This window comes from Chroicocephalus ridibundus, chromosome 4 (genome assembly GCF_963924245.1).
Source record: "Chroicocephalus ridibundus chromosome 4, bChrRid1.1, whole genome shotgun sequence".
Classification (NCBI taxonomy): Eukaryota; Metazoa; Chordata; class Aves; order Charadriiformes; family Laridae; genus Chroicocephalus; species Chroicocephalus ridibundus.
In genome coordinates this window covers 76,384,642-76,412,591 of record NC_086287.1, presented here as the reverse complement: position 1 = coordinate 76,412,591, position 27,950 = coordinate 76,384,642, and the positions used below count along the sequence as shown (strand labels likewise).

At 40.2% G+C, this 27,950-nt stretch overlaps 2 protein-coding genes across 2 annotated transcripts in view; both read left to right on the top strand.

The window, feature by feature from the left end:
• LPCAT2 (lysophosphatidylcholine acyltransferase 2) overlaps window positions 1-11,593 on the top strand; it is a 32,728-nt gene extending 21,135 nt beyond the window's left edge. The window contains exons 11-14 of the mRNA XM_063334314.1: window positions 1,048-1,201; window positions 7,725-7,823; window positions 9,599-9,740; window positions 10,012-11,593. Of these exons, the coding sequence (XP_063190384.1) occupies window positions 1,048-1,201; window positions 7,725-7,823; window positions 9,599-9,740; window positions 10,012-10,259 (643 nt within the window). The 3' untranslated portion in view covers window positions 10,260-11,593. The remainder of the gene's footprint in view (window positions 1-1,047; window positions 1,202-7,724; window positions 7,824-9,598; window positions 9,741-10,011) is intronic.
• On the top strand, window positions 2,240-3,923 carry CAPNS2 (calpain small subunit 2). The gene has a single exon (XM_063332555.1). It carries the CDS (start codon window positions 2,624-2,626, stop codon window positions 3,491-3,493), a length of 870 nt encoding a protein of 289 aa, XP_063188625.1. The 5' UTR covers window positions 2,240-2,623; the 3' UTR covers window positions 3,494-3,923.
• Window positions 11,594-27,950: the final 16,357 nt, after the last annotated feature.

Sequence of the window (27,950 nt, the reverse complement as noted above, 5' to 3'; positions counted from 1 at the left end):
CAAAAGGATAAATTACCTGACAACTGACTTGGCCATGTGTATTTATGTATACAATTTACATACATAAACTATATGGAAATGAGAGGTGAGGAAAATCCCAGTAAGAACTAATCCCAAGTAATTTTTGTGGGCAGTGGTACAAGGGGAAAAAATGCATTTTTTCTAATCTCTTACGGATTTATCTCACCAAAAGATGAGGAAGATAAAGCAGTACCTCTTTTAGGCACTTGATGGTAATCTTGGTGCCCAATTTAAATTGCTTTTGTTGAGATGCACAGGCGGTGTATGGTGTAGGAAGTAAAACACCTTCTTTCCAGTCTGAGACCAGCTAGTGGCTTACTGTTTGTTCTTAGTTGTACTGTGCAGCCATGTTTCCCTAGTGGTGTTGACATTTTCTGTCTAGATATAGTGGAATTTGAGGACAGAACCACTTAATCATACAGTACTCCATCAAATAATCTGGCGTGGCTGTGGTCAAATCTGAAGTATGTGCTCAGTGAATTGTGACTTATGACATATTTGCTATATATCCATTTGTAGAACTCTGGAACAATCTGCCCTAATTGCCCTAATTATTCTTACTGAGGTGCAGTGGTGTATTTCTGCAGAGGGATGAGGTACTTCTCAGGCTGTAGCAATGATAGCATTTGGGTAGAGAGTTAGCTAATAGAGCTGAGATCTGTTTTCTTCTGTTAAGGAGATATTCACCCTAGAGCATGATGTGAATTTATGGTGAATAAAAGCTCTCTGCTAGACCAGCCTAGTAACTGGAGTGATGATTCTAAGGTTTGGGAAGTTATTCTAAGGAAGTCTGATATACGCAAGCATAGAACTGCCTGCTTTTAATATTAATAACTGGGGGGAAGCAGTCCTTAATTGCCGATTTCATACAAAATACCAGGTTGGAAGTACAGCATTTCTAATGCCGTACACATATGCTTTGTTTGGCTATTTTTCGTCTTTGAACACTGTAATAACTCCTACTGAAATTCCATCTGTCCAAGATCTGCTGTATAGAAATATCTGCTCTCCCTCATGTTTGCATAGCCTAAAATGGAATCATGTCAGAAAGCAGTTGGATACCTTTGCTGCTATTGCAAGTGCTTCCAAAGGGGGAAGAATTGGAATCGAGGAGTTTGCGGAGTACTTGAAGCTGCCTATTTCAGATGTCCTCAAAGAGCTGTTTCTACTCTTTGACAGGGTGAGTAGTTGGTTAACTGACTTGTTGACAATGTTTTGTTAAAAATCACATCCCAAAAGGATATTTAATTCATTATGTCCAGCTTAGTAAATGCTTCCTCGCTAGCAATTCCTGTAGGCAAGATAGGTGACTCTTACAGTTTACTACTTAAGTTTCAGTGGGAAAAGGTTGTTCAGTTTGTAGCTTGTGAGATGACAGCCATCTCTTGGACCAAGTTGCTGCACCACCATCAGATGATAATCTTCCTGCTGAAGATGGCTGAGTATTTCCTTCTGCCTACCCCAGATTTTGAGCTTACATACACTCTGACAACTTAATTAACTGATGTAGTTGTAAGTAGATAATTTAGGGCAGATTGAGGCTGACTAGAGCGTATGTTCCTGCTTTGTTTGTGAAAGGTGCTATTAGACACTGTAAGGACTCTTCTTGCCTGTCTCCAGCTGTAAAGGAGGCTATGTGTTAATCTGGTTATTAGGCTTATTAGGTTATTAGGCACCACTCCATAGTCAGTGGTGATCTCTCCAGATCTCTGCTTCTCTCTGAAGATGAGAAAAATTGCCCCTCTGACTATACCAGAAGTGTCAGTGAATAGAGTGTAGCATAGAATCACCTTCTAGGCATCCAATACGTGCTACAGTGCACCCAGAGTAGTGGACTACAAATGCTTACAAACTGGAGTTTGTTTCTTGTCTGAGGGGCTGTCCCAACTCAGCATCACTCTTCCTGATCAAGTTAGCTTTAGCACACCTGTCCTTGGGAGGTCATTGCGTTGTTTAAGCTGATTAAAACTGTTTCAGGATTTTTCCAGATAAAAAGGCTTTACAAGCTTTAAAATAGAGGAGTCAAATGTATTTCCTTAATTGCTGAATGCATTGAAACTCTAGCAGAGCTAGGTGCTTTCTTCATTCTTGCCTCCTCGCCTTGGATCACTGGCTCCTATGAACATGTAGTCCGAGTCCTGAAGCACAGTACATACAATATGGAAACAGAATGGCGTGGCAACAAAAATAATTAAGGGCAATCAAGATTCCTTTCACTTTCCCTATCTGGCACAACAGCATCAGTGACTAGAATTAGCGATGTAATGCTCAACTCACTAAAAAGTTGAAGGCATAAAAGATGCAAGAACAGACAAGACTAGTAAGCTTTCGCTGCATTCATCTTTAAGGATCATCCTTAACTGAGGAACAGTCACACTAATATGGCAGGATTCTTTTCAAATTGCTTCAATTATGAGCACAGGTATTATGAGACTTCTGCTCTGTGGCTTTCAGCCTCATCTTTTTTTTTTTTCTAAAAAGATTCCTCAAATCACATAAAGCTCACTAGGCAGAGAAGAAAGAAAGAAAGAGAGGTGTATCAACAATTGACAGAAACTAGTGAGATGTGAGATAACTCTGGCAGCTGGAGACATGCACAGACATGGGCAAGTCTAAGCACGCAGATAAGCTGTGTTTTGCCCACACCCAGCTCAGAGACCATAAGACTTCGGAGAGTTACAGAAGCACTGGATCTCTGAGCAACTCCCTTCAAAAAACCTTCACGATGTTCCTCGCTAAAGCTTTGCTGAGTGGAGCAAGTGGAAGTGGTCGTGGAGGGAGCCTTGCACGTGGTCTTGGAGGTCTCCTAACAGGAGGTGGACATGGAGGGAATCTTGGAGGACTTGTTGGAGGTCTTGTCAATCTTATAAGTGAAGCAGCAGCTCAGTATAATCCGGAGCCACCTCCACCTCCTCGCAATCATTTTACGAATGTGGAAGCTTATGAGAGTGAGGAGATCAGACAGTTTCGTCGCCTTTTTGCCCAGCTGGCTGGAGATGATATGGAAGTGTGTGCCACAGAGTTAAGGGACATCCTGAACAAAGTGGTTTCCAGACATCAAGACTTGAAGACAGATGGCTTCAGCTTAGACACATGCCGTAGCATGGTAGCCGTCATGGACAGTGATACAAATGGCAAACTGGGCTTTGAAGAGTTTAAGTATCTGTGGAACAACATCAAGAAATGGCAATGTGTATACAAGCAGTATGATACTGATCAGTCAGGCACTGTCGGGAGAGCTCAGCTGCCAGGCGCCTTGAAGGCTGCAGGGTTCCATCTGAACGAACAACTCTGCCAGGTAATTGTGCGCAGGTATGCCGATGAGCACGGTAGCATGGATTTCAACAACTTCATTAGCTGCTTGGTACGACTGGACAGCATGTTCCGGGCCTTCAAGTCCCTGGACCAAGATGGAGATGGACAGATCAAAATGACCATTGAAGACTGGCTGCAGCTGACCGTGTACTCGTGAAGGCAGAGCAGAGAAGAATAAGCTTCGTCTGGAAGATATACATGGAAGGCTACACTTCTGTACTATAGAACTGTAGTCTCTGCCTTTTTCTAAGGCAGATGTAGCTAGTGGTAAATAGCTCAGCTTAAAGTGCTGTGATTCCTCTTGTGCATGCATTAGTCTGCTTTTCTGAAGGTTTCTGTAAGTTGCCAGTTGGACAGTCTGTCTCAGCAACTATCTCTAGACTCTGAAGTGAGGGAATATGTTGAAGGATCAAAGCTTAGTTATTTCTTCACGTAAAGTGGCTTGTATATAACGATTATATAAAAAGCTCGTTAAGTTTGGTGTCACTTTGTGATGTTACTGTTCTGATTTGTCAGCATTCACTAAGCTGGAATAAAGCTCTGCTCGCCTGAAGGCAATCACTAGTGGAGTTGTGCAGTTGTTTCTAACAAGGGGAAAAACATGAGAGTTGCAATAACTATAATGATCAATGAATTTTCATTATCATATTTAATTTCCTTCCTACTTCTGCTTCTTCATGCTTGTCTGCTGAAGCAAAACCTGAGTGGTATTGTCAGTTTTATCTGCTGGCCAGGACAAAATTGAAGACTTACATAAGGCTACTTTTACAACCTTTTTCTTCTTCCTACAATTCTGTTAACTAGTCTTGTCTCTCTTTCCTTGAAGCCTTATTGTAGTTATAATGAAAACAACTTAAAATACTACATTTATATTTAGAGAAGCTTGCTGTTATAATGCAGTCACATAGCAGACAGCCAGCCAAAATCAACCTCTGGCTATCAGAGCTAAAGTTCGTTTAGGGCACAAGCATCCCACTCAAGCTAGTTATGCAGTTCTATCGCAGAAGTCAATTTTTGAGTAAAAGAAAAGGGAATAACATGAACTGTCAAAGGTACATTTCTTTGAATTAAGGATTACATAGTTGATGAAAACAGCTCTGACACTGCAGTGTACCAAGGCAGAGTTCTCAGAAGGGCTCTGCTGCTTTAAGAGCAAATTGTTTAGGGTGTGTGCTAGCTGACTGGAATGTGAGAGAGGAGCGCAGCCTGCCACTACACACTACATGCCATCTCCAGCTGTAAGAGTCCACGTGCCCCTGCTCCTCCCCAGGGAGACAGCGGTGACTAATTGAGAAATACCACACAAGACCTGCCAGGCATCTGAATACTAATGGGGTACGGTGGCTTGAGTTTGTTTCTAAATTTCCATAGCTTTGATTTCTAAATCTTGCAGCTACACTTGGCAAACAGTATTTTCCAAACTGATGACATCTCCTCCCTTCTGTACTTTGTTTAATACCAAACTGGGTGAAAGAAACAGTAAAAATATTCATATTGGCTTGAATTGTGATGAAAGAGGTCAATTCCTTCCTAATGGCATTTACCCCCCCTCCCAGTTACTCAATGGAAAAGCACAAAGTTATCCACAGTGGCATTCGGGCTCTGAGTAGTAGAAAACCGAGCATGAGGGAAAGTGCGGTGTCTCTAGGTGAGCACCATTGTGCCAGGTTTGTTTCAGAATTTCCCTTTCTGACTAGTTAGAACTTAGATGTAGAATAGGCGGTGGCAATTTTGGAGTTACAATAGTGTCTTAGATGATTGAGCCTGGATATGAACAGAAGAGGTGCATCTGCAATTCCTCCCTAAATGGTCCAGTTGTAGCTTCTCTGTGGTAGCCCTGTGACTCAGGGTTTACTTAGCTACTACATGCACACACACACACTTGATTTTTCCTGTTGCTTTACAGGGAGAAAAAAGTTTTGGGGCAATAGTACTTTAAACTTTATTGACTGCATCTGCCTTGCACAGAACTTTGCCAACTGGATAAAGCTAACTGATTATCTAGCTCTAATCTCTGTGCAACTCTAAATGAGACTGTCCGTGACGATGCAACCTTTCTTGTTTCCCAAAGTGTAAGATTTACTGTATTATATAAAAAAAACAACAACAAACCCCTGGTTACCATAGCATGCTATAGTGAAAGTAGTAGCAGAAAACTAGTTACTTTAAAGAAAACAAGGGTTGTTGAGGTTACGGTATGTTTTGGTTATTTTGTGTAACACAAATACATAAATATTGATGTTCTACTTTGCTATTTAGAGAATTGGAGCTCAGGTTACATGTTGCTTCTTTAAAATATTCTTGGGTGCACAGGCTGCAAACAGAGCTAGATCTGCATAGAAAGACTATTGCAAGTGCTTGTTTGCAGTGGTGCTACACAAGCACTGAAGGTTTTCCTGCATTTTCAGTTTAACTCCCATCTCTTTTTCCAGGCAACAGCCCTGTCATTTCTCTTTAACCAAAATGCCAGCGCATTTGGAAGGTAGCCAGCATCCTAGGGTTTAGTAGAGCTAGTCACAACATGATCTTGCAAGTATAGTGAGTTTATTTCCTACTCAGATGGCTGGAGTTCCGTGTATCAGATTGCAGTCGGTTTTGGTTACTGGGTTTTAGCACTTTAATTAAAGTAATGTGACCCTTACTGGCTCTTGTCACTTTTCCATGTGGAGCCAAAGCTGTGTTAGCTGATTTCCGAAGTTGTTTTTTAATGATGCTATTTTATTTAAAGTTTACTTTCCAATTTTTTTCCTGTGAAACTTATTCTTAACTTTAAAAATAAATAAAAAAATATTCTAATGACATCAAACAATCCTTTGCTAACAATACAGTCTATAAAACTGTCCAAAAATAATATTCCATGGAACTTTGAACAATTATTATCTACACTCTTTCTTCAGTTTTTTTAAGAGTTAAGGTTTATAATGATACATTTTAAAGTCAGATCTCTTATTGATGTAGACAAAATATTTTAAGTCAAACTCTGCAGCACAATGAAAGCAAAGATTCGTAAATAAAGTAGCATTTATGGGAGAACATTTTCCTTTTCTAATTATTAAAAACTGACAAAAGTTATATCCCTTAGACAGACATGAAAGTATCTTAAAGACTATTCATATTTTTGCTAAAAAGCTTCCTTAAAATTCACAGGCCTTTAAAATACAAGATGTTCAAAGGTTTCACGTCTTCAAAAAAGATTGGTTAGACCACCAGTATAAAGAAAATAACAGTTATCTGTGCAAAACAGTCCTGAATTGGTTTTGAAGGCTAAATAACATCTATCTGAGCAGTTTTAAATCCTGTCAAATATATAGCTTGATAAAGAAAAGTTAGTACTGAATCCATTATTACATGTATTTTGTTAATCAAAGACTATCTTAAGACCTAAATTCAGTAACAGAAATCCCTATTTCATAGAACCCAAGATTTTCAAAGCTCTCTACAGAGCAGCCGTAGCATTTCTCCACTGGCAAGCTCCATATTCCCGTGTTCAGCAGCAGAAAACCAAAACAGCAAGGTTAAGGTTGGTATGCTCAAGTGGGCATTAGAAGTTGGTAGGAGAGCCAGAAATAGAATCTAGATCTGGCTGTTCACTACAGATTTACCCAGGAGACCACCCCTCTCTCGCTTGGCTGAAAATATTTTGTGCTCTTCCCAGACTTAGAGAGTCCACTTTTTTAAAAATCTATTTCTTCTTGAAACGTACAACACATCTGGGCTAAAGCCAAGATAGAATTAAATCTAGCTAGGGACATCAAGGATAACAAGAAAAACTTTTATAAGTACGTCAGGGATAAAGGCAAGACTAGGGAAGATGTGGGCCCTCTCTGGAAGGAAACAGGAGACCTGGTCACCCACGATATGGAGAAGGATGAGGTACTAAATGACTTTTTCGCCTCGGTCTTCACTGGCAAGGGCTCCAACCACACCACCCAAGTTGCAGAAGGCAAAGGCAGGATCTATGAGAATGAAGAACCGCCCATTGTTCATCCACTAGGATGTTGCATTCACCTCGAACTTTAGGAAGTGTCAGTGCTACACGAACTGTTACATTTACCTTAAACACATGTATTCCAATTCTTGTTAGAGGCTTCTCCAGGGTCATGTACTAAAGAAAAACTTGTGAGTTGTTTTAAATCTTTTTTTTTGTTTGGGGTTTCTGTAAGATACAAATTGATACCCAATTTCTAGCTATTGAAAATACGTATATTGCTACTTTAGCCCTAGTATTACGTATATTTAGTGAGCTGTTAGTATTTTTTCCAGGAAGAACAAATATCTCTAGTGTTGTAAATTGTCTTAGTGCATGTTGTATAGTTGATGTATAAAACAGCTTTTAAAGTGATTTGCAATATGAACTATAACTACTGCCATGCGTATTTTGGTTACAGAATGGAGATGGCACCATCGACTTCAGAGAATATGTAATTGGTTTGTCTATTCTTTGTAACCCAGCCAACACAGAAGAGACTATTCGCATGGCATTTAAGGTAAATTCAATTTAGTGTAAATCTACAAACCTGACAAATCAAGACTGACTGTAAATCTGTTAGCTTTCAAATCATAAGTTTATAGCTCCAATCTGTTATGCAAATGTGAGTAATACTCTTAAACCAATTGACATTTAGAGTATGAAGGGAAGGGGGAGAATTGCAGGCATCCGCTTCATAGAAAAGGGTTTCAAAAGCCATGTGAAGGCACTAATGAATATGTAACTTGGCAGGCTAACTCCAAATATGATTCAGCAGCACTTGCAGTTTTTTCGCCTGAGGTTTTTTTTTGCTGCGATTCTTCAATGTCACAAGTAGACAATAGATGGAGCAATATCCACTTTTGGGTCAAGCACTCAGTAAAGTCACTGTGGTTAACAAAGAGGGGAAAAAAATTCAAGAAGGGCTATTCAGGACTGGCATATCCAAAATTGGGCTGCATCTAAGATCATCTATTGGCTTGTACTATGGTGTCCTGATAGTACCAGCAGTCAAGCAGCAGTAGCTCCTTTCAGAACTCAGGTACAAGCAGGCAATAGGTGACATGAGCTGCCCAGGCTGTGAATCCCTGAATAGGAAAATGCTCAAGTAATTTTTTTCAGTAGGTCTTTGACTCAGAGGCAGTTATTTTACCCACGAATCTGTTCTTACAAACTATACTGAGATATGGATAATGTTCATCTTAAACTGGATACTTTTCAGCACTGATGCATACTCAAGAAATACCAGAATTTTTCTGGCAATCCATTCTATCCACTGAACAGCTCTAGTGCTTATCTGTAAAGCAGGCAAAGTGATTTGTGCTTTTTCAGGGATGTTGTATCACCACAGATTCCTGTGAAGAAGCAAGCCTAGCAGCTGTTGATGCTATTTCATTGTTTTGTTTTCTAGACTCTTCAGTATCTTAAAACAGTTGAGCTGATTATAAAACTAGTAATTTGTTTTAATTCCTAATTTCAGTGGGAAACGGCTGGTTCAGCTGGTAAAAGCCCGTTTCAGTCTGAAATGGAACTATGGGGTTTCTTTTGCTGCTTGTTTTCTCTGCCACTGAATATACTTTCCTTCGCAACAGGAAAGTTTGCCTGTAGCAAGTACTTAAGGCTTACAGCCAGCCAGCCCTTTTATTTCTCAAGGGGTTGATTCATAGCAGATGCTTATTGTCACTGCACTGGGAAGGATGGGATGATCAGTGCCTGCATTCCAGTCACCAAAATCCCATGTTAATTACAATAATTCCTTAGTAGGTAACAGATACTAAAATTTAGGGACTTTATGGCAAGAGCATAAACTATGGCAAGTTTAATTTGATGGCAGATGTGCTATAACTTAATGAAAATGAAGACTAAAACTTAAGATGTTCCAGTATACAATGGCTGAATACAGTAGACCTTAACATAGCTCATGGTGACAATTAACATAAGTCTTTCCTTATTATTTTGTTTTTATTGATTTTCTATGAGTTTTATTACTGAACTAAATGCTGTGAGGTTTGGGTTTTGTTTGTTGTTGCAGGTTTGCTACATACTTTTCCTATTAGAGACTTCAAATCCCAACTATAGCATGTGCATTGCTTTGCTAAGTGTCTTATTCCAGAGAAAATACAGAAAATATTTTGCAAGAGACAGTAGCTGGATGCAACCAGTCTCTTCAAATCCCAGGCATTGTTTGCAGATCACCTCTTAAATACTAGAAACCTAATACGGGTGGCCGATGTACGCAGAAGGTCCATAGGCAAACTGATGCCAGAGTACTTCTATATTTAATGTCTTTTCTAGCTCTTCGACATGGATGAGGACGGCACTATAACAGAAGATGAGTTTGCTTCTATCATACAGTCAGCTCTGGGAGTGCCTGAGCTTGACGTTTCTATGCTCTTTAAAGAAATAGATGCAGATGAAACTGGGAAGCTGTCCTATGGTAAGTTACATCCTTTTGTAACAAAGAGCACTCTGATAGTCATATTGACAGTGAGTTTCCTATCTTTTTTCTCCCTGAAATTATCTGATGGTTCTCAGACCCCGTTTCTCAGGAAAACTGTTGAAGGACAGCCCTAGATACTTTGTGTGATTTGTCTGAGATGCTTCAGAGGAAAGTAACTGGAGATGAGCTTCAGTAAAAGGAACAGGCACGGAAACTTTCTTTGATTCTGTTGCTGCACTATAGTATCTGTATTTTTTATATTTTTCAGATGAGTTCAAGCACTTTGCACTGAAGCATCCAGAATATGCCAAGTTGTTTACTACATACCTAGAGCTACAGAGATACCAGTTAGATATGTTGGAGGAGGATGACATTGAGTCATCTGAAGTCAAACACAGTCCAGTTAGAAAGACTACAATCCCAGTCTCAGAAACAACACCGATTGCAAGAAATAAAGTTTGTCCTGAAAGCAATGAAGAGGATAACTCAAGTACCTCTGACAAAAAGGATGACTGAATTAAAGAATTTATCTCTTGAATTCTACAGGATTTTTTTCCCAAGCTATTCATAAGCACAATTGATATAAAATAGAGATGGAAGTTACAATTAAAAAAAATTTTTTCTTTTTTACTTTCATATCAGGAGTTATTGCTGTTCGAATGTAAGGAGAAAACCACTGTAACTATTCTGTCCTTGATGTCAGTATCACAATACTGGGAATGTTGTTCACTGTCTTCTAAGTTCATACTTCCACAGAAGTAACAGCTGTGCTAAGGCGGGTAAGAAGCTCCAGCACTGCGGTGACCTCTCAGAAGGGAGACTGAGGAGTCCACTTGTGTAAAAACAAGTGCAATTTTTGGTGCTGCTCAATTCCTCTACATCCCCAACATGTCTTAAGGGAAAAAAATGATGCCAGAGTATTTTAATTTGCCTTTCTCAAGTTTCTGAGAGACACAAATAAGTTACAAGAAGCTGAGAGTTGAAGCTGGTGTTTTCTTTTAGCTGTCCTTAGATTTCCCTTAACTACTTGTGAACTATAAAGCCTAAGCTTCTGAACAAGACATGCTGATTCACTGATGTTAAGGCTTAAAGGCTAGTTAAAGATGGGAATGGCTGCACTTCTAACAACAAAAAACTAATTGGAATTCCAAGACAGCAGCTCACAATCTACAGGAAAATGCAGACAATAAGACCTAAGAATTAATGGACTACTTCAAAATAAATAGAATGTTGTTTACAGTAACAACTGTTCAGGATCACATTAGGAGGAACATTTCAAACTTCAGCATATTTTTATTCTAGTAATTATCAACAGAGGAATGTGACCTTGCTCTGCAACACTTACAAGGCAAATATGCTGTCAAGTCATAGTTCTAGTAGTTACTATCTACTCTAAAATTGTCTCCTAGAAACCATGTTTGCATTACCGTGCCAATACTCAATTCTGATTCAAAACCAAGCTCTTTCTAGTCAATGATTTGAGTATGTTTTCCTGTCCCCTCTAGTGCACTGGAAATTTGGCCTTTTTCTGTCCTTCATCTGAATGCACTTTATACAATATTTAAAATATATATGTATTTACACAAGTAACTTCTAAATAAAAACTTGGAAGGGGAGGAATGACAGGATATTTTCAAATTAAAACTGAGATGAGCAGTGTCTAGAATGTCTAGTACCAAAAATAACCAATTTTCAGCAGGTTTCGTATGTGAAATGGTAACCTCTGCCTCTAAGTTATTGCTTGTGTTGTCTGGCTGCAAGTTCATGGCCATGTTTAATCTTTCTGTGTTTAGAATTGTGCCTATCCTGATGTTTCACATGCTTAAAATAAATCTATATTTTTAAAAGACTTTACTTGTACAGCTGTCTTTTTAGTACAGTGGGAAGTGTCTCTCTTAAGGGGCTGGGGGAATTTCCAGGAAATCATCCTTACAATGTCTTACCTTGATAAACACAAAACAACCTGAAGTTGGACTGCTTAGTTCTGAGTGTGATGGCACTTCTCTCTATGGTAAGGGCAGAAAAGTAGAATGGGACTCATGTTCTTCCAAAGAAAATTGCTTCTGCTGCCTATTTCAGCAAGAGGGGATATGATACAAAGATTTGCAGGTACGTGAAGAGATACCACTGTTTTCTGATGGAAAATAAAGCATTGCCATTTACAGGTAAAATGAGTGACCTCTGCCATGACTGAGAAGTAACAACCATGGCTCTGTGTAGTCTGAACATTAGGAGAGGATTTTCTTTCACTTTAGAGGAGAAGCTGGAGTTACCCTAACCTGGATGTACAGTTAGCTGGAAGACATGCTATTTCCTTGGCAAGGATGCTGTTGCCTAGCACGTTAACTGAAGTCCTCAGCTTTTCAACCAGCAGTAACCTTTTCAAAGACGACTTCTATTCCAACCCATAACAAAAAGACAGACGGGCAAAGATGACGAAGACAACCACTTCAAGGTCTCAGAATGCCAAGGGTGCCTTATGCAAACCCCAAACCAGGATGATGCTCCTGTTGAATCCAGCCACATTCAACAGCTGGAGCACTATGCTGCCCATCAGCGTAGCATACTTAGGACAAGTGATTTTTATAGAAACCTGCAAGTCACACAAGCACTTTGCAATTACAGCTAAAAATTGTGCATATAAATCTACATATCCCAGTAGTTTAAGGAGGAAAGGCTGCAAATGGGTTTGGTATGTAGCAGTGATTCAACTATGCTCTGAAAAGAAATCAGCTAAATGTTAGAGACACTAACTCAATAGACACACATCTGCTTGATGTGCGGGAAGGGAATACATTAATTTCTAGGCATCATTGTGCCTCAGGGAGCTTTTAAAAGGACCAAACTAAAAGCAGTCTGCAATAAACGGGCATTACATTAAGTGGCAGAGCAGGAACTAAACAGAAGGAGAAGGTTAAAAATACTAAACTCAATCAGGCAGTGAGGGATGACACCTTTCTATCTGAGACTTCCCGAGCTGAGAATTCTTAATTCTACCAGGTGCTTAAGGATCATTGGAGTCCTGCGCAGTAGAGCTAGAAAGGTATATTTGGCCCCATGTCACCATAGAAAACATCATTTATTTACGCAGTACTCCTCTGTCATGCTGTAATATGGATTTTGTGATAAATCCTTCACAGATACCAAAATAAGACACTGTAAAGTATAGAGAAACTCTAGCAATCTTAACTGAACAAGGGTGAGAATCAGACACGGACAAGTCTATTACAAAAGGAAAACACAGCTAGTTCTCAAGAACAGTGGCCCATGGGCTGCTGCTTTTCATATTTTCTTATAACTATTTACATACACTATGAATAAATCTCATTTATATATTTTAAAAGCTAGGCTCCTGTTTCTGAACACACGAAAGGCAGTGGTGGGTCACCTAGAAAAGTGGATCTTCCTTATTCACCCTGGAACAAGGAAGACATTAATACATTAAATCCTGATCAATTTAAGGAAGGTGAATCAACAGAATCTCCGCTGGCCACACCAGAGATTGATTTCTGAGGGAAAGATCTTCTGATCCATGAAAATTAAAACCATGTTTGTACTTCCTTTTCTGTATTAGTGACACTGCCTAAATAAATGCAGAAATAAGAGATAACACCTCCAGGTTTCACGTCAGATCATACTGCTAGAAGATCTAAAGCTAAGCTGCCAAAACCACATAGATCCTGGCTGGTTGCTGTTCATCAGCAGAAGTATGAGGAGCAGTTACACTTGGATGGAAAGCAGCTGAAAACGGATCTCCTATTTTCACAGTCAATAGCTGTGCAACGTCAGTCAGGGGTACCAAGCCAGGCTGTGGCTGCTGCTTCTGAGCTTTTGTACTCAGCTACATCAGAACAGGTCAGGTGCCAAATCATATTCCCACAATGTCCTTATGGGTGTTATCTCCTTCTTCCTCATCAGTTTTCTCCACATCTTGGAGGGGGGGGGAGGGGGGGGGAAGGGGGCGCAGTGTGGGAATGTCCAGTGCTTCTCGAACGGTTTACAAGGGAAATTTTGAAAGATGGTAAGAGCCCTGGGAGTCCAGAGAAGGGTCATGTTGTGTGACAGGTCTAATGACCGTTCACAGGACTGCTCGGCCACATCTGTCATCTGCCTATCAATTCCCACCTAAAATGAAGTGTTCCCTGAGTATCAGAAGTCTGAGAAACATTTCCTGAGATCTTTTTTTCTAGGGTGGTCAGCACACCAGGGCCCTACTCCTGGGTAACTCCTCAGGCACTATGCCAGTGCAAATTAATACAGCATTCTGCCTGAGCAGGCTTCTGGTGGTGTTTGTATAGGTGCCAAGGGCTACTCGGAATTGAATGGATGTGGAAAATCAGGGCGTGAAGCTTACAAAGTAAATGTAAAAAATGTAATTTACATACACAAACACATCTGGACTCTTCGGACAGTCTGCCTGTCAACTGCTTGACCACAGCCTTCAACAAGGAAAGCGGCCTGAGATTTCACGCTGAGAATTACATAGCTCTCACTTTGAGAATGCCACAGGAAAAAATTAAAATCGATTTTTAAGAAAGGCTCGAGAAGTTTGTAGTTACACACTGTATGATTTGCTAGGAAGGCTGGACTTTGTTCAGTGGCGGCCTTTGGCTTCCATTTTTCCTATCAGTTTTGCATCCCTTATAACAGCTTACCTTTCTCTCTACTTTCTCTATGTTCCCACCTAAAATGCAGCCACTGCCATCAAAAGCTGTATTCCACAACGATTAAACTTAAGAAATTATAAGATTAAAATGTAAAAATTACTAAATTGGGTGGCATTCAGGGGGCACATGCAGTATTCAGGTAACTACTTTCACTGGCCTGCAGTAAGAGCAAACTTGTCAAAGGTTGCCAGGGATTTTAATGACATTTAATTAATTAATTTTAAATCTTTACTCAATGAAATAACATTTATTAGACTGACTAGCGGTTGGGAGCCGTTTGTCAGCAGTGCTTAAGTTGGCAGACTCTCTGTTACTATACATAGCCAGAGAGGCAGAAAGTAAACATCTTATAGGATTAGCAGCTATGTTCATAGCTGAGATGAAATTTGGACATTTCATTAGTATAAGATTGATTCTGACATTTCGTAAAGCCGAAATGCAAACAAAAAAATGTGTCTGATATAAATACAGTATGCGGCACTTACTCAGATAAAGTTCAAGAAGCACAGCAGGTTTAGTGCCATGACAAAGGAAATAGAGAAGGGTCATTTAAGGACCCTTAAGCACTTAAGTGTATGCTTAATCCTGTGGGCATGAATTGGATACTTTGTACTTATTAAAAGCACACTATAATACTAATAATTAGAAAACATGAAAAATTTCCATAGCTAGTTATTGTTAATGGTGGCAAGAATTACACCACTCTCACCAAGGAAAACAATATCACAATTGATTAAATTTTATGAAAGTTTTCATTTATTGTGCCATCCTCTCAGTTTAAGATGTTCTCTAACAACCACAGCTTGACTGCTGAGACTTTAAAGACACGTGACAATGTTATAATAGGAAATACTTCATTACCTTTATGAGGCACTACCTACTATTGTCTTTTTTTAAGCCCCTCACACCACAACAGGTTGAAAGGAAATCTATGCCCCTCCTCTACTCTCACATCACGATTATTCTACATTTTCATGCTGTTACGTGCTTTCATGTGCTAAAAGTAAATCAATTACGTTAACTTTTTTTCAGCAGCTAGTTCTCCTTAGACTGTCTAGAAAATACATTGTTGAAAATCTTCTTTTGCATGTTAAAAAGAGGTTATAGGAGGCTCACCTTTAAAGCTACACCTCCATGCTCATTGCTTTGTTCCAAACTGGGCATAGGTACGAGTGAGAATATTTCCCTACTTTCTAAAAGTCTCTTTGACCGTGTTATCTCTTGAGGTTATACAATGGCTGCATGAGACTCAATTTAGCAGTGTAACAGTACTACAACAGGAATCATTCAAACCAGTCATGGGTTTTATATAGGAGATTGGGGATTTGTATTTTTGAACTGCTAGCAAAATTGAGGCATTTTGAGAATGGTACTTAGCTTATTTTTCATTGAGAATTTGCCATTAGCAAGAATACCCAATAAACATGTACAAAAAATTATTCCAATCCTATAAACCCAGCAAATAGACTTTGTTTGCAGAAGTGAGAATTCATTAGATTAAACCTGTCATTAATGGCCTCCGCAGAGGAAGACCGCGCAGCCTTGCCATACAAACTAGTCCATTGCTTAACAAATTTCTACTGTTAGAAAAGTTCTTCTCATGGTCTAACCGGAATACTTCTGCAGCTGAAGTCACTTGTCTTGTGTTCACCTTGCCCAAGGAGAACTGATTCATTTCTACTTCTCTGCAGGGTAGCTATTTATACCTGTACATACATCTATCCAGAGCTTATCATCACGCCTGTTTCACTCTTGCATCTCCCAGCCTGTCTTTCTTAAGCCAAAAAGCAAAACCTCTTATATTCTTTCCTCACAGGTTGCACTTTCTAGACTTCTGTTTATTTTCATTTAAGTTCTCTGGAGATCACACTTCGGCTTCAGCCTCACCATTCCTCAGTAGGCTAGAAGGCTTTCTTTAAATAGTTTGCCGTCACTATTCCTGCTCATACACGTCCAGCGTAAGGCTTGGCTTTTCTACAAGACAGCGTTGCCCACTCATACATAGCCATCGCTGATCCTTAAGCCCTACATCCTCTTCTGAAGAACTGCTCCTTAACCAGCTTCCCCCTTTCTCTCTTCCTACAACTGCTCATTCCCGCCTGCTGCAGTATCTTAGCTTTATCTCTACTGAATTTAAAAGATCAGTTTACCAAGAACATTTTGATCAGCTCAGATTATTGTTAAAAGGAGCTTTCTTCTACAAAAAAAACAAAAACCCAACAATTACTGCCCTTTTGTTAAGGACATTATCTTCCTAAAACTTCACTAAGCATCTGACAGTGCACTAGAAGCAAAACACTACAAATTAGAAAGACATGATGAAAGCTTAGAGGCTATAATTGTTCAAAAAGAATAATTTCCTTTTCAAAGGTAAACATCAGCCTTGCAGACAAAGATAAGGCCAAGTGCACAATTAGATACGCAAGTCTGTGCTTCTGCTCATATCTCCTGATATCAAAGATTGCAGGAAAATTCAAAATGTTTTCTTAAAACGTAAAAAAGAAATGAACAGGAAAAAGTGTAGGAGACTAGAAGGAGTCATACCAGAACTGCCAGCAGCTCTTAGGAAAGCTGTTTTCCTCAATGCCGGAAGTCTTTGAAACTGAAGATAACCAGCCATGAACTACAGCAGCCATTCAAAGCAGAAATTATTTAAAATGTTTAGATTTTGTACGCTGGTCTTTTGAATGAAAGCATGCCAACCTCCATAATGTTATTTAATTACATGCCTTTGACAGCCTGTCTCTTGTAGGCAGAAAAGTATATTGTCAATATATACTGGGGAGAGAGAAACAGCAGCATTTCCACCGATGCAGTTTGAACGCAGGTTTGAACTATTACTAACTCAAAGCTACGCTAAACCTAAACTAACCTTTGAAATAAATATGAGCAGGAGCTATTCTTTCTACCTTTGCTGTTGCTGATTTTAAAGGCAAAAGTCTATGCTTTTTATAGTGGAAATTTCTCTTTTAGTAGAAAAGATCCTCTGTGGGCCAAAGAGAACCAGCCCTTCTGACAATGCCAAGTCATAGGAGACACCTTTGACGAAACTTGCCATTATTATTCATCTTATTACAATGGATTGTGCAGCTGTAACAGAAGAACAGCCATTGAACTAAGTATTGTATAAAGGACATAATAAGGGTTTCTACCTTTCCTGGATATTTAACAGTTTATAAATAGACATGGCAAAAGGAAAGCAACTACTCTGCCAGAAGTTACACAGGAGGGTACCAGCAGAGCAGAGAAAGAAATACAAGAATTCTGACTCCTGAATTACCTACCCATGGGTGCTCACGGTGTCCCAAACCTCCTAATCAAATTTGACATTCTTTGCTTTAACATTCCCACTTATTTTATTTTTTTTTCAGATGAGAAAAGGCAAACTCAGCATCAGATCGTGAATAGCACAGATTGAACAGACTTGATCATTTATGGAAAGATGGTGCATTTAGACTTCTAGCATCTTTTTCCCTATCAAAGTACTTGTACTTCTTACCTGCCGCTATCTCTCGCTTGCTGTCACTAGGCATTTTCAGTGATACCAAGTCTGATTCTTTCCACCATGATCTGGTGCATGCTAAGGTGCAAAAGAAAGAGATCCCAGGTCTCCATACAGTTACACAGGAGTACGCAGGCAAGCTCTGCCCTAGCAGACACTGGCCTGCCACCGGTCACTGTCTGACCTTCTGCTGGAGTCAGTCAGTCTCAATTTACTCTTCTTCCAGCCTAATGTGAACAATTTCACAGTAGACAAAAAACCCCTCCCCTCCACCTAATCTCTTATTATTTTCCCAAGTGGAGTCCATCTAGCTTACATCAAAGAATTGGTCTCGTTAAGCCATTGTTTTATAAGTCTGCTAATATTTTTCCTGCCCATAATACAGAAGACACTGCTGATAGAAATATGTCAACAGGAAAACAAACAGGCAGCATTTGACATGCTATTAGTCCAAGTCTGGGTGGATAAATAAATCATAGATCAAATATTCATAAGGGGGAAAACACTGTTTACTTCCAATGGATTCATTACGCACACATCTCCCATACAGCACGGCGACAAACACATCCCACAAAAAGGATGTCACAATGTACCCAAGAAAGGACTGTTGATCCAACAAGGACAATGTATTCCCTCCTTAGAAAGTGCTTCTCCCTCTTGGGAATATATCACACTGCTCATACAAAACGAAGGCAGCTAGAAGTCTCCTTTAGCTGTATCACTGCGTAAGGCAGTGTAACTCATCAGGATCGAATCATTCCTAATCACTGGATGTTTCTCTGAAAGTGATTTGTGCTTTAAGTGCAATAAATATTAAGTATTTCAGCCCTTTCTTTAAAATATTGAAACTCCCACACTATTCTTAGATGAAAAATATATTCTAATCCTACTCACCAGGGTATCCCACCATCTTCTAACTGAGAAAATATAAAATAACTTAATGACATTAAGTTGTTAGCCATCTATATATATTTCAACTCACAACGCTCTCCCATAGTAAATGATACTGATGTAGCAAAACTGAACCCAATTTATTTTGGTGATGCTTCCTAATTAAAAATATCAGCAAAGAAACCACCTTGGCAATTGTTTCAGATGCAACCTTAACTACAATAAAGCCAGGATGATAAGGTTAGCATCTCTTCTCTCCTAAAAACAGTGCTATTGCAATCAGGCCACCCAAACTCTAAGAATAAAACACATACAGCTGTGGAGTCCTCAGCTACTAGAACTCTACAGCTCACGTCTTTAGTGGTGAAATAAGCCATCAAACAAGAATATTCATTTTGGATTAGAAGTTTGCCACTAGACAGATGCCTGTGACCCACTGGTGGCACCCACTTTCAGACAGTGGGGAATGATTAAAAAAAATCAAGAGCTTTTTTCTATTTCTTCAGACGCAGTTACTTCAGAGGAAGCACCTCAGATACGTAAAAATTTACCTTGATCTCTAGATAAATGCTGTGTGGAAGCGCAGAGACAGAAGGTCACGTTGTTCAAAGGTACCTCTGTGCCTAAAGAACCATTTTCCAAAAGCCACCTATAGTTTAGAGGACCAAGTATCATTAAAATACATTTTCAGTCTGTTTCTTCAGAAAAAACAGCCCACCCAAGCACAGGGCACAAGAGATAGAAGAGAAGAAAATCCCTGTTAACTGCATTTCAATTGTGAAAATCAGCTGTCTGGAGGAGCTAAGCACAGGACTGGTGAAAAAGCACAAGTCGGTCTTCCCCCACTGCTTTCTCAGAGCAAAGTCAGAGAGACGAGAAGGCAGGCAGCATCACAGCTCTGGCGGAAGAACAGCTCTCAGCCAGGAAATGAGGCAACTGCAACTAGAGTCCGAGCAGCAGCACAACACTGCCCTTTTGGCTTACAGGTATGTCCCTCTTGCCAAACGCCAAGTCATTTTCAGTCGGCATTGCTATGGGGATAGGGGAAGATATTCGCCACCCAGTGCCACAACCCCCATGTATTTTCTTCGCTGAAAGCCTCATTTATGCACAAGGAAGCTCATCTCATTTATCTGACACAGTAGCTCATTGACTTAGTTATTGTTACAGAAGGTCAGTGCGGGCTCCCAGGGCAGGTCTGTGCATGTAGGCTTTTTTCCAACACAGGCAACTCCTATTCAGTTCTTTCATTACTCAGGGCTGGGTGATGGACCATTGCCACAGTGCCGTGTTTTGCTCTGGCCTCTTCTCACTTACAAGCTTCTACTGTAACTAGTCAATGTCCATCAGCATACTCATTACAACTGTGGTTTCTCATTAATTGATAAATGGTTCAAAAGCCAGTGCTGATTTTCTCTGAATCTCGCATCATCACGAGAGCGCATTTAATTAATAGTTTTAATTGAACACATTCCGTCCCAGGTTACACCAGAGACCTTCCAGAGCTTGAGGCTTACTTACCACTCCTGCTATATGGTTGCAATCACATGGTGTGTCCCTACTCCGTGATTGGATAAAAATATTTTTTAAAAGTCCAAACCATCCCAAAAAAGGAGGGAATACAAACCACTAACATAAACCACAGCCTTCCAGGAAATATTAATGACCTTCCAGGCAATATTAATGTTAAAATCAAGGTAACTTTAGTTGCATAACTTTTTCAATGACTGTGGCAACTAGCAATCTGAATTTCATTTGTTCCTACAGAATATAATAAACTGAACTTAGTTCTTTTAATTGCTGAAACACTTCCCAAAAGGGTGCTTATTGCTCCCAGATTTAGTCAGCACTCAGTCTTAAGCCACAAAATTATTTAGATGGTATCGCTTCTCCTTTACCTTCACTGCCTCCATTTCTGTCTCTTCTCTGTACAGAACATTGAACACTGGAATTTACACAGATAACATTTGCATTTCAAATAACTACACTCACTAACTGGAGGCAAAGAGACTGTATAGTCTCGACAAAAAGAACTGTATTCAAATCACATCTGTGCACATCACAGAAGTGTGTGAAAAACAAAAAGTCAATGAATCAATAAATGCCTAATATTAAACAAATGAAAATGCCCTATTACCCCTTCCTTGGACCTTACTAAATAAGTTTCTGGGAGACGCTGAGCAGCTGAGGCTTTCTCAGAGACAGATGAAATGAGATCTCCTCGCTCCAAGAACAGGTCTCCCTCATCTGTTTGTTTTAAAAATCATTAAACAATCCTGAAACTCAACTGCATCCCTCTAGAGACACGTTAAGGGCCATTTTTTTTTTACATATTACAGGCAAATGCTCACCATTTAAAACAAATGTGTGCTTTTTTCCTAAGAAACTCCAAATAAAGTTATACATTAAGGTCATTCCCTTGCTGCAATTCAGAAAAGGATGCATTCCCAACAGGAGATAACATAGCAGATTTTAACAAATTCAGCAAACTTCAAGGGAGATTCAAAGAATGGCTGCTTCATTCCTGCAAAAGGAACCAATTAAAGATCCAGCGCTAAAAGGAATTTTGAAGGTATTGCTCTTGAATGAAACAATGTTTGAAGAAGGAAATGAATTTGTTTATGAGACACATTGTTGGCTTTGCTGAGTTTTACCACCAGAGTTTTCCTCCAAGAGGAAATACATTATTAAACAAGAAGGAAGAAAGCCTCTATCAATCCCAGTAAGGCAGCCTAACGTTAATGTCAGCAACGACATGGTAAGGCTCCTACCAGAGTTTTATTTGGGATTTTTAATTATAAACCCTCTAGAACTGCCAAGTTCTAATTTACATCCAAACTCCTTCTGAAAGGTTGGGATTTTGACTTTACATATTCTTATCTGGGTAGGTTTTTTTAAGCTTGGATTCGTTAGGGTTTTGATTGGCCTCATGTTAGACATTTTACAGACCCTATCATAAGAGGGACCCAGACCCCACCAAAATATAAATCATAATTTATTCAGCACAGCAATCTGACCTTTCAATGTACATTTTTGGAAGCTGCATTATCAGGTATATCTGCCAAGAAACAGGCCCCAGAAAATAGGTCCTACAAACTGTACACCAGAATCAGATAATTACATTGTATGATAATGAACTAGCACAGTTAAGGAAGCATCAATACTGCCTTAGTGGTTCCTAAAAGTAAAAAAACTGAATTAGTGTGCCATCAGAGCTGTGTTATTATACCACAGAAACACAGCACGAAGCTTCCAGCACTTCTCTGTTCCTGGCCTCATACTCATTCCAGTAAGACGACCGTGTCCTGCTGCTGCCTCCATAGCTCCAACCCATTTTCTCTTTCTCCCCGTAGGGGCTGCATAGACTTACCCGACAGCAGGGACTGAAACCAAGTTTTGCTGAGATCAACTTATAAGAGGGGAAAAAAGAATGAGGGTAAAAGAAAATAGGGAAAAGTATAAGAAAAATAATATGGGAGTCAGTGGACAATGTTAATGATTATTTTATTGAGAATGAGGACACTGAAGTGCTGTTGCTGCATTAAACCCTGCTTTTGCCTCCTTACAGACACATAGATGGAGAATTGCGGAGGCTGAAGCCCTTAGGAAAGTGAGATGTTGGAGACAACTGCAGCAATCCTAGAACCAAAACAAGCAGGCGAAATGGTAACTGAACTAGACGTAGTAAAATATAGGTAGTTTGGCCTTCAGTAGCCCTCTCCCTGATGAAGTTATTGGCCATACCAACTTAGTTTGCTTCTATCTTCTTACTTTCTCTCTTCTAGTCTTGTTAAGTCAGCATATACTGACATCACTAAATACACAATATTCCTTCAAAGTAGAGTGTGCCTTCCAAATCTTACCTAGGGTCTCCTAGAGCACAGCCCTGATGAAAAAAAGATGCAGGGAGTTTCAGAGAAGCCCTACACTCAAACAACTCATCCTCTCATCCTGAAACTCCCCTGTAATTTCCTCTGTCCTTGTTAATTTGTTGAAAGGACTCCTGTGCTAAGCCAAGATCAGAGTCCAGCAAATACATCGGCCTATTCCTTCTTGCAACCTACATAAAGAAAGCAGCTCTCAGCTGCCAGCACATCCAAGTTCTAACCAAGCAGTACCTATACCTCTTTGTTTTTCTTTTTTTCTCTTTCATGAAGAAAAAATACAAGAAAAAAGGGGAAACCACATTTCCCAACTTCCTCTGAAACTTTTGAGTCTAACTCAAAACTGCATCAGCCTGCCTTAGCTCAGAGCCCTCGCTGGAAGGACTCTGAACCCCTGGCTGGAGTTGAACCCAAGGTAAACCACACTGCTGTGTGGCCCAGCAGGAGGCAGAGCCCCTCATAAAGAGATATTGAATATATTCCATACTCCCTCCCCCAGAAAATCTGCAAACTGCTAATGAGATGCAGAAGCCAGGGATGCGACTGGCCCTTAGATTTCCTTCTGCAGTATGTATGGAAGCTCAGGCAGATCCTTGTCCAAACTTCAGAAATTAAAAACAAACAAACAGAAAACACCGGGATCACAAAAATGTATTAAGAAATAGCACTGCTTACATTAATAATATGCAGACTAATAATTAACAACAGCCTGCCATTAACAGCAAAAGCTTCTTTGAGGAATTAGGAGAGAGCATGTACAACAACTCGTTGTTCTATGCCGCTCATTAGCTCACACATGCATGCTGGTATATCTTGATTTTCTGCTATAATGTGCTAGTTTGCTTTTGGTTTGACACCCTTTCACACACATTCAGCTCACTCTCCCCACGCCCCGTGTTAAAAATTTTTTTATTTATTTTAAAAATTTCATTGTGCTCCTTTGCACAGGTAGTTTCTGCCAGACAGCACAACTGAGTGGAACATTACTTAATAAGAGCCTGATCCCATTTGCTTCCCCATCTCTACCTCCCTACCATGACAGACCTGCAGAATGTGAGGTATCTTAGAAAGGTTCTGAGACGCCTCCCTGAACGCACAGAAAGAGGCTCAAGTGGTTTCCCTCTCCTGAAGGCATTCTAGACCACACTGAAAAACTCTCCTAAATTCATCTTTGTTTTTCTTCCAAAAAACAGTAAGGCATATATTTTTATTACCCTTCCATTTTTGAGAACTCATGGTTCACATTTTCAAGCTTATGAGCTGGAATGTAACTTTTTCTTCTTGAGTGGAAGCTAGGTTTCGAACGGAATCACATGAATTCAGAAGGTGGGACTTTATGAAAATACCCTAAATACTCTGAGGTTTGGGCAAGCTGGCAGCACTGGGCCCACCCACAAAAACGGAGGATCCCTGGGGAGCTGCAGTACAGCAGCCCATCTGCACCAGGCCACACCACCCACCGGCCCTCCCCAGTTCCAACTCAGTCTCGCTGCCAGGCACTCCCTGGGGCTGGCACTCTCTCAGATTCTCTTTTAAAAGAGATTCCCATCTGCGGGAGATCCTCTCAGAGCACGCACTGCTGTTCCACCCTGGCCTCATTTGTCTGGGTTCCTCTCCATGGCCAGAAGAGCAACTATATTTGTATCGTCCCAGTTCCTCCCCCTTGCAGAGCAACGGCAGGCCCAGGTCCCATCCCATGTACGAATGGTGCCACTTAAAACAGGAGTGAATGGTGTCATTTGGGTTCCCATTCTGTATCTGAATCCTAAAAGAACAGTGGCCACAGTTCACCAGAGGCAAAAGCACAGATGAAGGGTAGGCGGTGCATAGCACAATGTTCTGCCATGCTTGGAGATAAGCTGTGTAGCAACTTACTTTGCCTTTCCAGTGCACAGTCATATTCTCTCTGCCTAAATTTGAACAATCCAAACTGCAGACACAGGGAAGGAAGGCAGAATAATTCTTCTGAAGAAAATTATGTGGACTAATCAGTTAATAACGATGATCTGCACAGGGATGTGGAGGACCACCAGTGGGATAGAGAACGGGGAGACTGCAGATGCTGGTGTTCACCGAGAAAGAAAAGGAGCATGGCTGTCAGCTCTTCTGAACAGGGGAAGTTCTCCTTATACCTCAGGAAGTGCAATGGGACTCCAGTCACCGACATGGAATCCCAGCGTTACCATACTTGCCACCGTGATCCCTCCTGGGAATGCTTAAAACTTTGTACTCTAATGTGTACCAGAAGAGCAATTATCGTGATATTAAGCTACCCAGGAGATGGACTGCGAGTAGAAAAGAGACTGTATAGTCTGCAGATGTATCCTCAGTCTACAGCAAAGGAAAGAATTAATATTCAGAGGATCTGATTCTGTCTGTGGACTTGCAGATGACCTCTGCCATAGCATAATGTAAGCCACTGTTCATGTATCTCTTCTCCTTTCCCTCTAAACTGTTGCCACCCTGATTTTCTGTCCCTGTCTCTAACTGTGCGTGAGCACAGGATGAAGTCCACTGTAGATTTGCTATTACAACAGGGTTCTCGACTCTGCTATCAAAAAAGTCACAATTTTCTCCCAGAAACAGCACAGAAATTTTTAATGACAGTATAGAGGTGAGTATATTCAACTTCTCCATCATACTTTCCCAATGAATGATAATTTTTGACCTGGACCACATCTCTCATCAGAACTTGGACACCAAGAAAATGCAACATGCAAATCTTCAGAAAGCAAAAGAGATTTTTTAATGTTGAAGATACCTCTGAACACCTCATCTTTCCTTCAGAGTATAACGCCTCACAAAGAATCTCTCACCATGATTAATCTTCTGGTATCACTATTCTTTCAGTACACAAACAACAACTGAAGATTTGGCTGGGCAAAGTATCATCTTATTTTTTAATTACATAATTTTATGTTTAGCCATTTCTATGCTTATGTTTTACTGAGATGCAAGCAATGTACTTTGATTAAGAACAGCCTGAAAACTAAATAATCGCAGCAAGGAGGGATGACTGCATGTTTAGCTGCTGGTTACATCTCTGCTCAATTATTTTCTATGAACAAAGAAACAACTAATTCTCCAAATCTGCATCTAACTTCAAAATCAGCATTTTCATTCCCCTTCCTTTTACGTCAAAGATTCTTGTCTGCTCAGGACACGGAGCAATCAGGCAAAATTCGGCATTAGCTTTAGGAAACCTACATGGAATTAGTAGGTCACAAAAGTTTCAATTCCTGGAAATGGCAGAGAGACAGAAGACGTCTGGTGTGCGAGAGGGCTGGCTGGCAGAAGAACGTCAGAGGCACTGCCATGTTCTAGGATCTAACATCAGCTCTTCCATTCGCTTGTGCCACAGCAAAATCTTAACTAAAACATTATCTTGGCAACATTTCCTAAACTTTGATTGCTTGGCTTTGCAGCCGGGACTGCCTTTTAACATTGCCATTCATAGATCTCAAATATATGCTTTAAATCAGAATATTTGCTGCATCGTTAAGGAAGTTTGTGTCTTCCCTACTCTCAAAGCAAGTGTCTTTCATTTCTGTAGAAAACCACTGAGTTCTAGTCTTTTTAGAGGTCTACAGTATTTGATAGGAGTAAGAGAGCAGGCACCCAAGGCGAGATCCAGCCTCCCTTAAAAGATTTTTTGTGAAGGTTCATGTTCAGCAGTACCAGAAATCCCAGCTGCTGGGTACACTGTCGCCTTCCCGCGAGTCCCTGAGGCTGGAGGGAAGGACAACCAGCAGGTGGAGCTTTAGGGCAATCCAAAAAGACATTTTTTGCCTTTCCTTCCACAGCGTTTACTTGAAAAGTTGCTCTTAACTGTATCCCCAGAGCCAGCCACGCAAGGCTTCCTGCCAGAAACGCAGAGCCCTTCAGAAAGCAGAAGCCAAACCACCGTAATTATTATTTCTCTAGATACTTTCTACATAACCCCAATCTGGAAAAACGCAAGCCCACCCTGGCACCTGCTTTAGCTGCTCTGTGGGACACACGGCAACAGAGCTTGCCACAACATCCCCACCGAGGCAATATTGGCTCTGCCAATTCGTGTGCCTCCTTTTCTCAGTTTCAATAGTCATGCAAGTATATGTTTGTTTTAATATATGTACACCCAAAGCAATGAATCATGCAAGTGTAAGTTCACTTTAATATATTTACACTCAAAGCAATAATGCAAGTACTTGTTTCTGTATCTTTTCATTCTTTGCAAAACAAGTTTAATGCCTATGAAACCCTTTGCGCTTAGTCTGGAAATACAGAGAAGGAATTAGAAGTTAAGTGAGTAACAACAGGGAAATCCTGTCTTCTACTACCCATCAGTATTTCCACCTATATTAAATACAAACACAAGTTTATTCAAAGTTGCTCTCACTGTGTAAAGCTTGTCTCTGACTTTTCAAAGAACAGATATAGCTAGAAAAATTTTTTTTTCTTTACCCTGTTCTATAGCCTCCCACTCCAGTACTGCTCCATTTGTGGTTCAGCTCAGGCACCGGGTGTCTCCAGAAGGAATTCACTGTATCCTACATTACTGGCCAACATTTTGGGATAACCTGCTTTTTTAACACACACACACTGCACTCCTAAAACATCAACTTCTCTGCGCTACGTGGTTGTCACAGTGCAGCTTTCCCTTTTAATCCTTGAGCTGAAATGCAGCCATACACACAGGTACATACCTGTGTGAGACAGTGAGGACTGTGGGTCGCCTATAGGTTTCAGTAACAAATGATTTTAGATGCACCAATTAACATAGAGGTGGCTAACTATAATTTTTTTTCCTCACTTAGAAAACGTGTCCCTTCTGCACGGATGTGGGATTTGATATCCCCTTCACCGTTCTCTGACAGCACTTCCCAACATTCCTGCTGCTTTGGGAACTCGTAGCCGCTGCCCTTACAGAGCTCAAGCGTCCACAGTCCCTACCACATTTAGGACCTAAAAGTTAACTTGTTTTACTTAGGCTTGCTTTTTCCCAGGTCCACCTTCCTTCAATTCGGCTTCTTGCTTCTAACCTTTCGGCTTATCAGCATTGATTTATTTAATATAAAGTAGTGAGGTTACCTTAGATCAATTATACCTTTTTTTCTGTGCAATTTCCAATCCTTAATACATCTGTTACTGCTCAGCCGCAGGGACAACTTGTCCAGCTGGATCCTAAATTATTTCAATCCTTAATTCAATTGTATTTTTGCCACAGCCCAGCCAATGAGCATAATTCTTTTATGGCTAAGAAGCCTCTTTAGAAATAATC